The sequence below is a fragment of the Leucoraja erinacea genome, chromosome 14 (assembly GCF_028641065.1).
Source record: "Leucoraja erinacea ecotype New England chromosome 14, Leri_hhj_1, whole genome shotgun sequence".
In the NCBI taxonomy this organism is placed as follows: Eukaryota; Metazoa; Chordata; class Chondrichthyes; order Rajiformes; family Rajidae; genus Leucoraja; species Leucoraja erinaceus.
Window position 1 is genome coordinate 55,120,028 of NC_073390.1, and position 17,651 is coordinate 55,137,678.

Sequence of the window (17,651 nt, forward strand, 5' to 3'; positions counted from 1 at the left end):
TACTCCAGCTTTTTGTGTCTATCTTTGGTTCCAACTTCATTTCATATTTCTCTTGTCTGTTGTATTGGTTTTGAAATGAAGGGGCATGTCAACACATCCAAAGGGCACACCCATTAGAAATGCATGCGATAGAGAGATTGCTAAATTAATGTTGACCAAAGCTGAAACATTGGACCCAATGCTGCAGTTAAAGCTGAGTTCATCAATAATTGCAGTAATTAACCCCCATCAGAAATGGTTAAGGAATCCTCGACTATTTTCAAGTTTGTTACTGATGCTCCTGTGGAGCTGGAGCAAAATAGAAGCAGATGTCGGCAATCCAAACTGAAACCAGAACGTTGGCAGCTCGAGCAGTATCAATGCAGAGTTCATAAGTGTTAGGAGCTGAATTAGGCCATTTGGCCCATCAAGTCTACTCTGCCATTCATTCATGGCTGATCTATCTTTCCATTTCAACCCATTCTCCAGCCTTCTCCCCGTAACCCCTGACACCCATACAAATCAAGAATCTATCTATCTCTGCCTCAAAAATATTAATTGAATTGGCCTCCACAGCCTTCTGTGGCAATGAATTCCACAGATTCACCACCCTCTCACTAAAGCTAGAGTCGAGGCTTCAAGTAAAACGCCTTTCACAAAAACTGGGATGGGGTAAAATGGGGTTTAACTTCAAGAGTTTTATCATCACATGTGCTCAAAAGGAACAATGAAATTCTTACTTGCAGTAGTGCAGCAGGTTCGTAAACACTGGACTTAATAGATTGCGTTGAAGGGTACGGGGGAAATAGCCTATAGGAAGATAAAGGATTACATATAATTATTCAACTCGATGGCAGGTTTGAGTTTAACAGTGTCAGATAATCCCTGTATATGGGGCCACTACACCTTGTTTCTATTTGATAGTTTTCAATGCTTCTGGGTAATTTTGTTCTTTTAAAAAAAAAAGACATTGAAGTCATTGTTACCTTGCAACTGAAAATCAAAAAAACCACAAGTTCTGGAAATGTGAAATAAAAAAACAGAAAATGCTTGAACTACTTACGTAAGGCAACATCTGTGGAAAGAATGAAAGGATTTCAACCCGAATCATTACTTTTTGATTCTTTTTCTGCAGATGCTGGGCATCTCCAGTCCTTCCAACCATGTTCTGGCTGTTTGCACCCTAGAATAGACATTCCCTCATGTGTTCTAACCCTTCCCCTCTCTGCAACTTACGATATGTTCGTTGTCCTGCTTTGCCAGTTCTGATGAAGGATGTTTGACCCAGAGTTGTCCTGTTTCTCTCCTCACTCAGCCTGACCAGCAGTATTTGCACAATCCTCCATTTGGTCTTTCATGGATTGTTGGCGTAGTATTCAGTGGTGGGTTTAGAGCTTTAAATTCACAGGAATTGATTTCAGAAGATGTCTTTAACTTGGGCTGCACAGCAGTAAAGGTTCTGCCTTACAGCACCAGAGACCCCGGTTCAATCTAGATCACAGATGCTGTCTGCACAGAGTTGATATGTTCTCCCTGTGACCACGTATGTTTTCTCCGGTTGCTCCGGTTTCCTCCCTCACTCCAAAGACGTCCTATTTGTAGCTTTATTGGCTTCAATAAAAAAACTTGTAAATTGTCCCTAGTGTATTGGATAGTGCTAGTGTACGGGAATCACTGGTTGGCACAGAGGCAGAGGGCCGAAGGGCCTGTTTCTGCGCTGTATCTCTAAACTAAACTAAATGGGACATCTCCGTTAAAACAAACTGCTGGTTTCAACTCGACAGGTCAGGCAGCATCTGAGGAGGGAAATGGACAGATGTTTTCTCTTGGGTTTCTTTCAGACTGGATTTTTGCCTAACAAGCTAGCCCTGCCAATATGCCCATTTAGAAGGTATATATATAGTCAATGCACAAAACTAGGCCATGTGACATTTCAACAAGCACTGCTTTATTTTTTACAAATTGTTTTTTGTTTTTGTGCTCGGGGCAATATCTTTAATAAAACAAAACTATGGCAATAGTTTTGGGTCATAGTCATGTGTGCAGTTTTCCCAAACACTCAATTCTAGGTAAAAAGAAGACCAGGATGTAATCTGTCCACATGTCATTCCCTGGGGATGAGGATGAATCTTCCTCAGTTTGGACCGTCCAAATAAGGATAGAAATCGGCAAGACTGACCCGTACAATGTTCTCCCCGACACCGGAACAGTGTCTCCATTGATCTCAGAAGAGGGAGCAGCTGCAAGGGGCTGCGGAGTAATCGGGGACAGATGGTCACCCAACATGTTTGCTGGGAACTGAGGAGTCTGTCTACATTTAAAAACTTCAGTAACCAGTGTTCTCCTTACCTGCTACATGTTGGCTGTAGAGGCTCTGCCCTCCTCTGGTCTGCTGTGTGGTGCACAGTCGTACACAGGGAGAGAGCCCTTCTCAGCACGAGTATGTTAGTGATCAACTCGTCCAACGACAGTACCTCAGGAGGTGTAGTGTTTATCATTAACTGTAGTTGTTGCCACAGCTTATGTTAACTATGGGGAGATAGCAGCAATAATGATTAATACAAATAGCCATCCGTCGCATGATATAGTAAGTGCATTTAAAGTTTCTTGGATCAGGACAAGGTCTGCAATTTAAAATTTGTCGTCTAATAGATCCACTCTCTTCCCTTCCCCTCAATTTCCATAAATCGATGTTGAGAAATATTGAATTATTTATAAAGTTTGAACTGGTCAATAGTCCAAGAGCAGACGGTCACTTTACTGTCGGGAATTATTTTCCTGAGACTCGCTTATTCTCGACAGGGTTTTCAAGTCTTGATCCAAATGGTTTTCTGTCTCAATCTGTCTGCGTTCAAATTTTTCTTAAGATGTGATGGTCTTTAACTGACTACTCCCTGTGGCAAAACATGTTGTGCTTCAACAATATTGTGTGAAGGAGCCTTTCCTAACTTTACTCTTTCCTACTCGCCCCCTCCCACCTGCATCCACCCATCACTTGCCAGACTTTGTCCTGGACTCGCCTCCCTTTCCCAACTCTCTCCCCCTACTCCAATCTGACTGAAGGGTTCCAATCTGAATCTAGATGGTTCAGATTTTTCAGATTTCATGGTCCTCTATTCCCCCCCCCCCACCCCCCCCCCCCCCCCCCCCCCCCCCCCCCCCCCCCCCCCCCCCCCCCCCCCCCCCCCCACCCCCCCCCCCCCCCCCCCCCCCCCCCTCCCCCCCCCCCCCCCCCCCCCCCCCCCCCCCCCCCCCCCCCCCCACCCCCCCCCCCCCCCCCCCCCCCCCCCCCCCCCCCCCCCCCCCCCCCCCCTATCTCCCCCCCCCCCCCCCCCCCCCCCCCCCCCCCCCCCCCCCCCAATCCCCCTTTTGCCTTATTACTCTCATTCACTATTGGAGGTTCACAAAATTGCTGGAGAAACTCAGCGGGTGCAGCAGCATCTATGGAGCGAAGGAAATAGGCAACGTTTCAGGCCGAAACCCTTGTCCAGTCTGAAGAAGGGATTCGGCCCGAAACGTCGCCTATTTCCTTCGCTCCATAGATGCTGCTGCACCCGCTGAGTTTCTCCAGCATTTTTGTGTACCTTTGATCTTCCAGCATCTGCAGTTCCTTCTTGAACACTATTGGAGGTTGCCAGTTTCCATAACTACCTTAACTTTGTGTCACTTCCTGTACCTTTCTGCAGTTACGACTCTGGAAAGGATGGCTTCATCGACCTGATGGAACTAAAGTTAATGATGGAGAAACTCGGAGCTCCTCAGACCCACCTTGGCCTGAAAAACATGATCAAGGAAGTAGATGAGGATTTCGATGGGAAGCTGAACTTCAGAGAGGTGAGGCTGTTAACAATGTATAAAAGACAATTTTTACTGCTCCATGATGGAGCTTTAAGCATTTCACTATTATGTATTCAATCATTATGTATCTACATCTGCAGTAAAATGCCATTATCTGCCCTGAACTGCAAACGAGTTTCATGTATTTGCAGAGGAAACCAACCATATTATAAGGCATTAAGCTGAGGATCATGAGTGTGCAAGAAGATGATGATCCTGGATGTTTGTCTAGGGTAGCCTTGGATCATAAATTCTAAGTTGTTGGCTTTTGGAGTAAAGATAAGGGGAGATAATCCATGATAGACCAAAAAAGCTGGAGTATCTCAACGGGACAGGCAGCATCCCTGGAGTAAAGGAATAGGTCCAAAGGTCATCTGTATAAGCTCCATCTTGATGGATATTACCGACCACACTAATCCTCACCCTACTTGTGAATGGAACTACACGTACACTAATTAAGATTCTGAAACTTCACAAGTGGTAGGAATCCAATTCTGTTAGTAATTGTCAATTATTTTAGCAGAGCTTGCCCTGCCTGGTTTCATTGGGTTGAGGGAATGCCAATTGTATGAGAACTCAGTTTAGTGACTTACTAGGACAGAGCTGTGGTGTTCATACCACAATATTAACCATTATTTCGGACCAAATCGTAATCCGGCTGCAAAAAGGACAAACAGTTTCTGATTTTCGGTACAAAAATCTTTTGAGGTCCCTATAATTCCCATTGAATTCAGTTACAAGGAAATGCGCCATATCTGATCCTTATCTGTCGGACACTGAAAAGAACGGGACCTGTACCATAATAGGAAGTGACGCATAAATAATTTAAGATTAATTTCCGCCTATAAAGGAGTGAGTACTAAAGAGCGTAAATGTTCTTAATCCTTTTGATCAATTTTAAATGAATAAAGTCAAATATTGTAAGATGCAAATGTTGCAACTTCCAATGATTTATGTTTTAAATAACGTTTCTGCTTGAAGCAGTTTATGGAGATATCCATTCTAACAATATTATTGATCAGAGTTCATTTGCTTGAACTTGGATCCACATTTGCTGTGTGAATTAGTTAAATCGGACTACGTACACATTTTAAATTCCAGCTTACCGCTCATTAATCGCCCATTATCTGTTATTTGCACTTTATCAGTTTCATGTGTATATATTTATTTAATGGTATATGGACACACTGATCTGTTCTGTAGTCAATGCCTACTATGTTCTGTTGTGCTGAAGCAAAGCAAGAATGTCATTGTCCTATTGGGGACACATGACAATAAACTCACTTGAATTTTGAACTTGAGTTTCTTTCTAGGATAGTTTTGGTTATTTTGACCAATGGCTGACTCAATCACTTGTCATTAGTCAGTGTCACAGAGGACTGAATTGGCCACTAGTCGGTGTCTACATGGCAGGTACAGACTAGAGCATTAAACATATGTTGGGTACATTCATTGGTCTGTAAACGGCTTGTGACTGGATGGTTAATTCATGTTCATAAGTGATTGGGGCAGAATTAGGCCATTCGGCCCATCAAGTCTTCTCCGCCATTGAATCATGGCTGATCTGTCTCTCCCTCCTAACCCCCCATGCCTTCTCCCCATAAACCATGACACCCGTACTAATCAAGAATCTATCTATCTCTGCCTTAAAAATATCCATTGACTTGGCCTCCACAACCTTCTGTGGCAATGAATTCCACAGATTCACCACCCTCTCTGAGGAGAAGCAATACCTCCTCATCTCCTCCCTAAAAGAACCACCTATAATTCTGAGGCTATGACTTCTGGAATCTTCTGTCACCTTTCCTGCACTCTCTTTCCCTTTACCACCCCACATACACTTCCACTTTGTTAAGCCCCACTATTTAGTATAAAGATCTATCTACGGGACTTGGCTATACGGTGGGGTATGATAGTGGAATATTACAACCAAGCGAGCAGTACATAATATCTTCAACATTATCTTGCCTGATTCATTATATTTTTATTCTGATCACCACTGTATAAATGATAGCTCTAATATCTGTGAGTTCTTTATTGATGTTGCTTCTATGGGGCAGAGCATCCTTGAATGAAGACGACAAACTCAGCCCTAACTCAGTATCTGCAACAACATTGTTTTAAATCGGTGAATCAATGAAACTTTATTGTCACGTGTACCTTGGTACAGTGAAATACATTGTTTTGCAGACAATCCGCTAAAATCATGTAAAGGGCCTGTCCCACTGTATGAGCTAATTCAAGAGTTCTCCCGAGTTTTCCCCTGATTCGAACTGGGAGAATGTCCGTAGCGGGTCCGTAGGAGTTCGTGGATGTCTCGTAGCGGCTCGTACGAGTAAAAAGTAACTTTTTTTTCATCACAAGTATTTTTTTACTCGTGGACATTTTTCACAGTGTTGAAAAAACGTCACGAGTTTACAGGATTTCGCGAGTACCTACCGTTACTCGTACGAGCCGTTACGAGACATCCACGAACTCCTTCGGACCCGCTACAGACATTCTCCGAGTTTGAATCGGGAAAACTCGGGAGAACTCTTGAATTACCTCGTACAGTAGGACAGGGGCTTCACAGACCTCACCTAGTCAGTACACAAATGTCGCCTTATTTTGATTGCGACAAAATTACAACAGTTCACTGAACAGTGTAGTCCAATTAGAATTAGAATTAGAATTACCTTTATTGTCATTCAGACGAAATTTCGTGCCTGCAGTCATACATACAATAATAAACACCAATAAACACAAATTAACATCCACCACAGTGAGTCCTCCAAGCACCTCCTCACTGTGGTGGAGGCAAAAATCTTAGGGCTGCAGTCTCTTCCCTCCTCTTCTCCCTCTGCGCTGAGGCGATACCCCACCGGGCGATGGTACAAACAGTCCCGTGGATCACCGAACCCTGCAAACGGGCCGGCTCAAACACCGGGGTGGTCGAAGCTGCCGCCCTCCAGTCCAGCGGACGCAGCCGCCGGCCCGCGGCTGAACCCCGGACTCAGGTCACCGCCGCCAGAACGCCGTCCCAGCCACCGGAGCGCCGTTCCAGCCCCGAGCCGGATCGCCCTCACGTGAGTGCTATTCCTCCCTCGAGCTGGGCCGCCCCGACGGGAGCGCCGTTCCAGCCCCGAGCCGGACCGCCCTCAAGGGAGCGAGCCCAGGGTGAGTCCTGACTGGCTCTGCCTCCGGAGTCTCGAGGTCGCCAGCTCCAGCGCAGATGGAGGCAGAGAGGGGGATACGACAAAAAAGTCGCATTCCCCCGAAGGAAGAGACAGCAAGCCCCCCCCCCCCCAAAACACAACCTAAAAACCAAAAACTTAACTAGACAAAATGAAAAAAAAACAACACCAACACAAAGTAAAAACAAAACGGACTGCAGGCGAGCCGCTGCTGCCAGGGTGACGGGTGAAAATGTCACCCATTCCTTCTATCCAGAGATGCTTCCTGTCCCGCTGAGTTACTCCAGCGTTTTGTGACTATCTACTGCCTGCCGCCTCTGCCACAGGTATAATATACTACACATCCATTGGGAGCTGCATTGCACTGTTATCTGAAAATGTATTCTCAAATTAACCTAGCTGCTTAGTTGCGATAATTTATTATGAGATCCTGTGTGTATCCGATCGACAAATAATAACCATGATAATATGAAGACTCATGGCCGAGCATGCCATTTTTCTCAAAGTTACTAACATGCTTCATTGTCAGGAGTAAAATAACAAACATGAAGAATAAGCTTTGAAAAAATTCTCCAATTAGTCACCTTGAGGCTTGTGGCCATCGAGTGTTTAAAAAATGATTTGTTGTTCCTTGCCAGGATGCTTTTCTAAATCTGGCTGCATTGGAATAATGTAACAGGAAACTGGGATGCTGATAATGCGTATCAGATTTTGATTATAATGTGGACTGTGAATCATATTTCAATTGGCACTTGTACGTAATCTATTTCCTGAACCTTGAATGTTGGTATTGCTGGCTTTTTCTGGAAGGGCCTGGAATTGCATGATGTTAAAACGTTGATCTCCTTGGCACTGTTACAAACAACCTTGTAGAAGAGTCACAAGAGTATGCAGCACTTCCTCTCTAAGCCTTCGAACTTTCAAAATCAAACTTTGGTGACAGCATTCATGAACGAGAGAACACTGCTTGCCCAACCCCCATTAAAGTTGGTTTAGTTTTGAGATACAGCGTGGAAACAGGCCCTTCAGCCCACCCAGTCCATGCCAACCATCGAACCCTGGAGTTTTCCCATGGGACCCCACAATGATGGGTACACTCGTAGACCAATGGAGTGGACTCAGCGGGCTGAACTGTCTGATACCATGGAAACAAATACGTTCCCGTTTTCATAGTTTCCAAGATAGACTACAACATTTTGTGCCTATCTTTGGTATAAACCAACATTTGCTGTTCCTTTTTATTACATTATAGTCTGTTTAGATAAACTGACACGTGCATAAGCCTACACCTTAAACACTGCTTATCAAATCTGGCTCGCCTTGCATCATCACTTAAATATCTGTTTGTAGTTATTTTGTCTCTTTCAAAGCCACTTTCACAGATCCAACCCAAGTATTAAAAGCCGTTAACCAGTTCACTGGGCACCAGATACTAATCTTCAAGCAGACCCACTATATTTAAAAACTTGCTGAATTCATCTATAATGTATTCCATGTGATCAAATCAATTTGTTCTTGCCTGTATTCTGTCTGTAGAACCTCTGTTTCTGATCACAGCTGGGTTGGTGCAATAGTTTGTATGTGTTTGTGAAATGAATGTTCCCCTCTTTTGTTGCCACACCTTCAACTTTGTCAACATGCAGGAATCTCATGTGTGAACAGAAAATTGTCCACTAACTTCCATGGAAAAGTGTAATAAGAAATGCCACCGAACCTTAAACAATTCCTTGTGTTTTACCTTGCAGCTTAACTTGAAGTCTCTGCTCCCCACTGTACCCAGTGCATGGGTTTGTCACTCTCAGATCTCTCTGGCATTTTGTGCAGACACAATATTTTATATCAGTGTTCCCTGGTCCTTGAGCGTTCTGTGAATGGGGATAACTTCTCTCCATTCTCACTTTCTAAACCAGGGATGATATTAAGCACTTTTATCAACTCTTCTCTTAGCCTTTCTTTTCTCCAAGCAGAACAATCACACTTCCTCATTGAAATGAAATGAAATGATTCAATTTATTGTCATTGTCAATGTACAGTACAGAGACAACGAAATGCATTTTTAGCATCTCCCTTGAAAGGGAGACACAGGGCGTCGCGGTGTGCCCGCGCCTGCCGCCGTACCTTAAACAATGTTCAAACTAAACAATGTTAAACTCATTCTGATCCTGCAGCTGTGATTCATTGTATCTAGACTCATTCCGGTAAACCTTTTAGCTTCTTCTCCCTGGCCTTCATTTGTCAGTGCATTGTAGATATAGATTTCAGTATTTGGTACTTTCAACATAACCTCATAGTTTAATAATTCTGTGCCTCTATTTATGAATCACAGGATCATATTGCATCAGTAACTGTAGCAATAACCAAGCACTTGTGATTTCAAGAATTAATATACATATACACCCTTTCTCCCAGTTACAGAACATCATTTAGAAGGGTGGCGCAGCTGGTAGAGCTGCTGCCTCACAGCGCCAGAGATTCACGTTCGATACGGACATCTGGTGCTGTCTGTGTGGAGTTTGCACCACCACCCTCGTGACCACGTGGATATTACAGTTTCCTCCCACACCCCAAAGACATCTGGCTTTGTAGGTTCATTGGCCTCTGTAATTGCTCCTTGTTTATAGAATGTGGATGAGAAAGTGGGATTACAGAGAACTAATGTGAATGGGTGATTGATGGCATCAATGTTGGCCAAAGGGCCTGTTTCCATACTGTAACTCTAAATGCTGTGCATTAAACTCTTGGTCTTACCATATTCTTTCTGTCAAAGTATCACTTTCCATTTCATCTTATATTTGTCTGCCCTCTCAGCCAGCCTGACTGTATTTTGCATTCTATTACAGTTGTATATTTGTGCTGATTTTTCTTTTATTTTACACTAGAATAAATAGAATTAATTTGGGTTTAACCAATTGTCTGTAACTAGTTTCAGCTAGCCCACAGCTAACCGGTTTCCTTAATCATCATTACATTTTTGCACATCTTTAATTAATTTAGAAACATAGAAATTAGGTGCAGGAGTAGGCCATTCGGCTCTTCGAGCCTGCACCGCCATTCAATATGATCATGGCTGATCATCCAACTCAGTATCCCGTACCTGCCTTCTCTCCATACCCCTTGATCCCCTTAGCCACAAGGGCCACATCTAACTCCCTCTTAAATATAGCCAATTAACTGGCCTCAACTACCCTCTGTGGCAGAGAGTTCCAGAGATTCACCACTCTCTGTGTGAAAAAAGTTCTTCTCATCTCGGTTTTAAAGGATTTCCCCCTTAAGCTGTCTATAACTCTCTATATCACCATCTATCTCTCATTTCCCTTTTATCGTTACTCTCAGTCTGAAGTAAAGGTCTCGACTCAAAACATCACTTATTTTCTCCAGAGTTGCAGTCTGACCCGCTGAGCTACTCCAGCTTTTTGTGTCTATATTCTGGTGTGTATTAAACCAGAATCTGCTGTTCCTTCCTACACAGATAGCGTACTTGTGTTAGGATTCTTGGAGATTCATTCATGTAGCAATGTTTACTTTTTATTAAATGCCTCGGAATATTTACTGAAGTGGAAGGCAAGCAATTGTAGCCAATATCTAGTCTAATTCCAACACTCCTGAAATGTACCTACAATATAAACTAATCTGTTCTCAAGCAGGATCGACAAATAACCTCATCATTGTGATGAATGTTTTCGCACCACCTAATATCTGCCGCAAACTGAGTTTGACGTGTCCACTTGGGTTTCCTTAAACAGGAAAAGCAGTTTTATTTTAATAAAGACAGTCTTGTGAGTACATATGAATACATGTGTGTAGTATACACAAACTGGATCTTTACCAAAGCCCCTAAATCACTATCCATCTATTGCCACAGCTGTAGAACAGTGCACATCCTGTACATGTTTTCCTGACTTCATCTAGATTGCCACTTCTATTCCAGTTTAATTTTCAAAGAAATCCTACAAGTGGCTGTCATCCAAACCACATCTTGTCCCAGAATTTCTTCAGATATATCCTTGTGTATACAGCCTAACGAATGCTGAGGATACCATTCATTCAACTAGTTACTACTTCTAATCCACTAGAGGCTGATTAGTGGTTTCATCGGGGCTTTTATTTTAATCCGGAAAGGAAAGTCATATTGCATTCAAAACTTATGCGAGTCAGATGTTTCTACTGAATGAAACTGTAGGGATAAAGACTTCCTCTGTGTTGCGATCTACAATTTCACCACATCTAGTTTGCTGCTGGCATCTCTCGCTACTAATTCACAAAACTACCAGCTCTTTGTCAGAATAGAAGGTGAATGGTAGAACCTCTGCAACTTTGGCCAGATGGCTTTCACCCACTTGTTTGAATAATGTTACTTGCCGATGTGGTTATGATATTTTCTTGATAAGATGATGGCCTTTATAACTAGAGGAGTTGAGTATAGGAGCAAAGGGTCCTTCTACAGTTGTACAGGGCCTTAGTGAGACAACACCTGGAGTATTGTGTGCAGCTTTGGTCTCCAAATTTGAAGAAGGACATTCTTGTTATTGAGGGAGTGCAGCGTAGGTTCACAAGATTAATTCCCGGGATGGCAGGACTGTCATAAGCTGAGCGAATGGAGCGGCTGGGCTTGTACACTCTGGAATTTAGAAGGATGAGAGGATATCTTATTGAAACATATAAGATTATTAAGGGTTTGGACACACTAGAGGCAGGAAACGTGTTCTCAATGTTGGGAGAGTCCAGAACCAGGGGCCACAGTTTAAGAATAAGGGGTAAACCATTTAGAACGGAGATGAGGAAACGCTTTTTCACACGGAGAGTTGAGTCTGTGGAATTCTCTGCCTCAGAGGGCGGTGGAGGCCGGTTCTCTGGAAACTTTCAAGAGAGAGCTAGATAGGGCTCTTGAAGATAGCGGAGTCAGGGGATATGGGGAGAAGGCAGGAACGGGGTACTGATTGTGGATGATCAGCCATGATCACATTGAATGGCGGTGCTGGCTGGAAGGGTCGTATGGCCTCTACTCCTGCACCTATTGTCCAGTGATTGAATATTTGTGCTATTCTGAAAGTTACACTGTCCTGTGGGCTTTTTCCATTTTGTTTTATATTCAGAAGTCAAGAGAGTCCAGTGTTTTATTGTCATGTGTCCCAGATTGAATAATGACATTCTTACTTGCTGCAGCACAACAGAATATGCTAACACAGCATGATATGACTGTATGAGAGAGAGAATAGAAAAGCTCAGTGTATGTATACACCTACTCACAACAGGTTGTTGTGTTTAATAGCCTGATGGCTATAAGGAGGAAGATGTTTCAGAACCTGGACATTACAGTTTTCAGGCTCCTGTACCTTCTTCCCGATGGCAGTGGTTGCCTTTGAGGCAGCGACTCGGATAAACCCCTTTGATGGTGGGGAGGTCAGAGCCGGTGATGGACTGGGCAGTGTTCACAGTGTCCACTCCTGGACGTTCAAGTTACTGAACCAGACAATGATACAACCGGTCAGAATGCTCTCTACTCTGCACCTGTAGAAGGTCAAGAGAATCCTCTTTGACAAACCGACTCTCCGAAATCTTCTCAGGAAGTAGAGGCGCTGATGAGCTTTCCGTATAAGTGCATCAGTGTGCTGGGTCCAGGAGAGATCTTCGGATATATGCACGCCCAGGAATTTGAAGTTTTTGACCCTCTCCACCATCGTCCCGTTGATATAAACGGGACTGTGGGTCCCCATCCTTCCTCTTCCAAAGTCCACAATCAGTTCTTTGGTTTTGCTGATATTGAGAGCCAGGTTGTGCTGGCATCATTTGGTCAATCGGTCAATCTCACTTCTATACTCTGACTCATTGCCATCTGTAATTCGTCCCACAACGGTGGTGTTGTAGGCAAACTTGACGATAGAGCTCCCACTATGTCCGGCTACACAGTCATGAGTATAGAATGAGTAGAGCAGGGGTCTGAGCACGTAGCCTTGAGGTGCTCCCATACTGATTGTTAATGAGGGTGAAGTATTTCTGCCAATTCTGCATCTTCAGACTGACTGCGTAAAATATTATTAATTGTTTCATCTTTAGGGTGTTTTAATAAAAAGTAGTGATTTTTATTTAGAATTTCCAATGACTCACCAAAGGGAGCCTAGAACAGCATTAATGTGGAGTACAGTCACAGTGGTTCAGGCAGCATCTCTGGAGAACATGGACATGTGACGTTTAGGTCACGATTCTTCTTCAGGTTAAAAACGTCCGAAAAGGGTTGTGACCCAAAACGCCACTGATCCAAAGATGCTGCCTGACCTGCTGAGTTACTCCAGCTATCTGTCTTTTTTGTAAAGCATCTTGTATCCACAATTAGTTTACAATTGAGTTTGGCATGACCTGAGAGGCTGTACTTGTAATCATAGCCATCTTGCACCAAAACTAGCCCCATGGCCCATCAGGCTCTCATTTACATTAATTACATTTACTTCAACTTCTCTTCCCACCACCAACCATCCCCTCCAGATCTTACAGCTAAGCTGTACACCAAAGACAATTTGCAGTGGTCTATTAACCTAGCAACCTGCACATCTCTGGGGTGTGGATAGAAACTCATGTAGTCACCGGAGAAGGTACACCAGAAGTTGGGATTGAACCCGAGCCACTGGAGCTGTAAGGTGACAACTGTGACTTGCCATTGTGCCATCCTAAAGCTCTCACCAGCTCCTGGTCCCTTCCCAGTCACAAATGTTGTGTGGTTGTCTACATTAATAAAAAGAATATGGGAGTTGGCATCATTATTCTGCATGTGGTCATGTGTTGGGGATCAGGTTGGGGGTTGGGAACCATACTGAACCAATACTGGGGGGGGGGGGGGGGGGGGGGGGGGGGGGGGAGATGCTAGTCTGTACCATTGCAAGGATGGAAATTGGGGGCGCAGGCAAAATAGTATTTGTTGATGGTGATAATTAGAAGTAATGGGATAATGTATAGATCAGGAAGAATGTAGGAGAACAGGAGAACAAGAGTTCTGGGGAGGACTAGATGGGGGTGTCTGGTCCCTGCCTGTCTGCAGCTTTCACAACCTCGAGCTGTGGGAAGGTATTCTGCCAACTCTGTGCAGGATAGGGTGTTGCCTGGAGCTCCGCAAAACCATGGTTTTAATTCCTTTACAAAGGTATCCTCTGTCACCTGATCAGTGGCATCACTTGAATTCCCTAAACAAATACGATTTGATCCAGAAATGGTTGCAAATATTATTTAATTTGACTCAAATCTATTTTCAACCAATATTGAAAATGTGAGTAATGAAATTTCAAGACAATTAAGTCCTATTTTATTTTTCATACTAATCTTTGTTTATTGCAAGATACCTGTGACTTCTCAGATATGGAATTTGCACGGTGGGTGAAAATATCCTTCGAGCAGAAGCAGAAAATGTATCTTCATGTGAAGTTACACAGAGTGTGGTTACTTTTGAAACAGATGTACATTAACCTCTGGGACAAAAGCTGGTTGGCCTTGACTTAAAGCTATGCAGCGATAATTCTCTGTCACCATTAGCTCTCAATAGGACCAAAGAAAATGAGCCAGTATTTTCTTTGCAGAGAATCAGTGTGAGTGTGTGCTTAACTATGGCAACAACCGCTATTAAACTAGTCAACCATGCAGGCAAATAATATTTATAGTGTTGGTCACCACTTGTTTAAGCAAGATTTTGTGTTAATTGAACGAGAAAAATGTAAATATACTTCCTCCTTGAGGTGTCCTCATTAACACAAATGAGCTTTACTAAAGAGTTAATTTCTTGACCTGGTTACTATAGATTGTCTTGCCCTTCTGCAGTGGTACATTTTGGAAGCTTCTTTTCACACTGTATTGACTTCCTATCAAAATATGGATTTATTACAGAGGTGGTGACAACAAAGTATATTTTTCAGTGGTTGCAGTAGATGGTGTATATTGTGATGAGAGATCCCTACTCACTGATTAACACAAAGTTGAGGAAACTATGTAACGGAACAGATCTTTGTTATATTTTTTAAAAATTGATGCGTTTCTGTGGAAGAAATATGTTGCTTTCTTTATCTCGTGTACAGTAATTCAATTGTTTACAATCTATCACAATTTGTAATGATATGGCCTTGACTAAACTGTAGTGATAATAGATGTGGGAATTGAACTCCTTCATGTAAATCCACTGAAAGATACAAACTAAACGACAGCCAGTGGCGTCACATTCACAAAACCTTGACAATATTATCCATCTAATTCCAAAAGAAACTGTAAGTATCTTTTACTTGTACTCATAGATACTTATCTTTTGGAATTAAGTAGATAATCTTGCCATGGTTTTGAGAGGATGTGACGTAATTGGCACCCATTCAGTTTGTATCTTTAAGTTGATATTCTAGAAGCGATAATCACTGTTGAAATTACATTTGCAACACATGAGTTTGAGCTTTAGTGACTGACCTCCACATTGTGGGAATTACCATAGTCAAAGAGTCATGGTAATGGCGTGAAATGGCACAACTTGTCCATGCAAATAAGATGCCTCATCCAAACTAGTCCCACGCCTCCATTTCACCCGTATCCCTATCCTTTCCTATCCATTTCTTTAGATAGAGGATGGTGAATCTGTGGAATTCACTGCCACAGAAGGCTGTGAGGCCAAGTCAAGGGATATTTTTTAAGGTCGATAGATTCTTTAGTACGGGTCATGGAGTGATACAGTGTGAAAACAGGCCCTTCGGCCCAACTTGTCCCAGCCACACTAGTCTGACCTGCCCGCATTCAGTCCATATCCTTCCAAGCCTGTCCTATCCATGCTGTCTAATTGTTTCTTAAATGTTGGGATATCTATTCAGTCTTCCTGGGTACTAAATTAATGAAACATCATAGGTTGCCTGTGCATGCCCATAAAGTTCTTGCGCAGCGGAAGTGTAATAGGCCATGTTATGCTGAATGTGGCTCACACCCATCCTGCATACACCACCCAGTCCTCCATGTTATTCCTGCAGCTGCCTCTTGCGTTGTGCAGTAATTGACCTTGGCTGGCTGCCTTGGGTGACGGGTTGACTGGGAACTGCCTCTAAATGTATTGACAACTTCAAATGGAAAATACATTTTAAAAATAGCAAGAAGCTAATAGCTAAAACCCACAAGGAAAAAAAAAATTAAAACATGGAGATAATGAAGGAAAGCATAAATAATTCACTTGCCTTTCAATCAAATGAGCAACAGTCAAATGAGTTGGCACAGCATTCAACCACACACTGACCAGTGAGTAACTCAGACCAGTTAGCCTGACTGACCAGTGGTGGGAAAGATGCTGGAGTCAATTATTAAAGGGGTAATAATGGGGCATTTGGATAGCAGTAAAAGGATTAGTCCAAGTCAGCATGGATTTATGAAAGGGAAATCATGCTTGACTAATCTTCTGGAATTTTTGAGGATGTGACAAGTAAAATGGATGAAGGGGTTCCAGTGGATGTAGTGTATCTAGACTTTCAGAAAGCCTTTGATAAGGTCCCGCAAGGGAAACTGGTGACTATAATTAGAGCACATGGTATTGGGGTTAGGGTGTTGACATGGAAATTGGTTGGCAGACCGGAAGCAAAGAGTAAGAGTGAACGGGTCCTTTTCAGAATGGCAGGCAGTGGTGAGTGGAGTGCCGCAAGGCTCGGTGTTGGGGCCGCAACTGTTTACCATATATATTAATGATTTGGAAGAGGGAATTGGGAGCAAAACTAGCAAGTTTGCGGATGACACAAAGCTGGGCGGCAATGTGAACTGTGAAGATGTTAGGAGGTTGCAGGGTGACCTGGACAGGTTGAGTGAGTGGGCAGATGCGTGGCAGATGCAGTATAATATAGATAAATGTGAGGTTATCCACTTTGGCGGCAAAAACAAGGGGGCAGATTATAATCTCAATGGGGTTAGGTTAGGTTAGGTAAGGGGGAGGTGCAGCGAGACCTGGGTCTCCTTGTACACTGAAAGTTGGTTTACAGGTACAGCAGGCAGTGAAGAAAGCTAATGGAATTTTGGCCTTCATAACAAGACGATTTCAGTATAGGAGTAAAGAGGTTCTTCTGCATTTGTATAGGACTCTGGTGAGACCACATCTGGAGTATTGTGTACAGTTTTGGTCTCCTAACTTGAGGAAGGACATCCTTGTAATTGAGGAGGTGCAGCGTTGGTTCATGAGATTGATCCCTGGGATGGCGGGACTGTCATATGAGGAAAGATTGAAAAGACTAGGCTTGTATTCACTGGAGTTTAGAAGGATTTAGACTTATAGAAACATATAAAATTATAAAAGGATGAGGGAGGAAAAATGTCTTATAGAAGGGCACAGTATAAATAATTAATAATAAATTTAGCACATAGAAACTGAAATTACAAGCTAGATGCAGCCATTCAATATGATCATATCATGTTCCCACCTGCCTTCTCTCCATACCCCCTGATCCCCTTAGCCACAAGGGCCACATCTAACTCACTCTTAAATATAGCCAATGAACTGGCCTCAATTACCCTCTGTGGCAGAGAGTTCCAGAGATTCACCACTCTCTGTGTGAAAAAAACTTGCATTGCGAGTCCAGACCCAGGGGCCACAGTCATTTTAGACTGAGGTGAGAAAAACTTTTTTTCACCCAGAGAGTTGCGAATTTATGGAATTCCCTGCCACAGAGGGCAGTGGAG

General features: G+C 43.2%; 1 protein-coding gene across 1 annotated transcript in view; it reads left to right on the forward strand.

Moving 5' to 3' along the window:
- LOC129703765 (EF-hand domain-containing protein D1-like) overlaps window positions 1-17,651 on the forward strand; it is a 66,301-nt gene that overhangs the window by 42,137 nt on the left and 6,513 nt on the right. Inside the window, exon 2 of the mRNA XM_055646465.1 lies at window positions 3,666-3,813. Coding sequence (XP_055502440.1) covers window positions 3,666-3,813 — 148 coding nt within the window. The remainder of the gene's footprint in view (window positions 1-3,665; window positions 3,814-17,651) is intronic.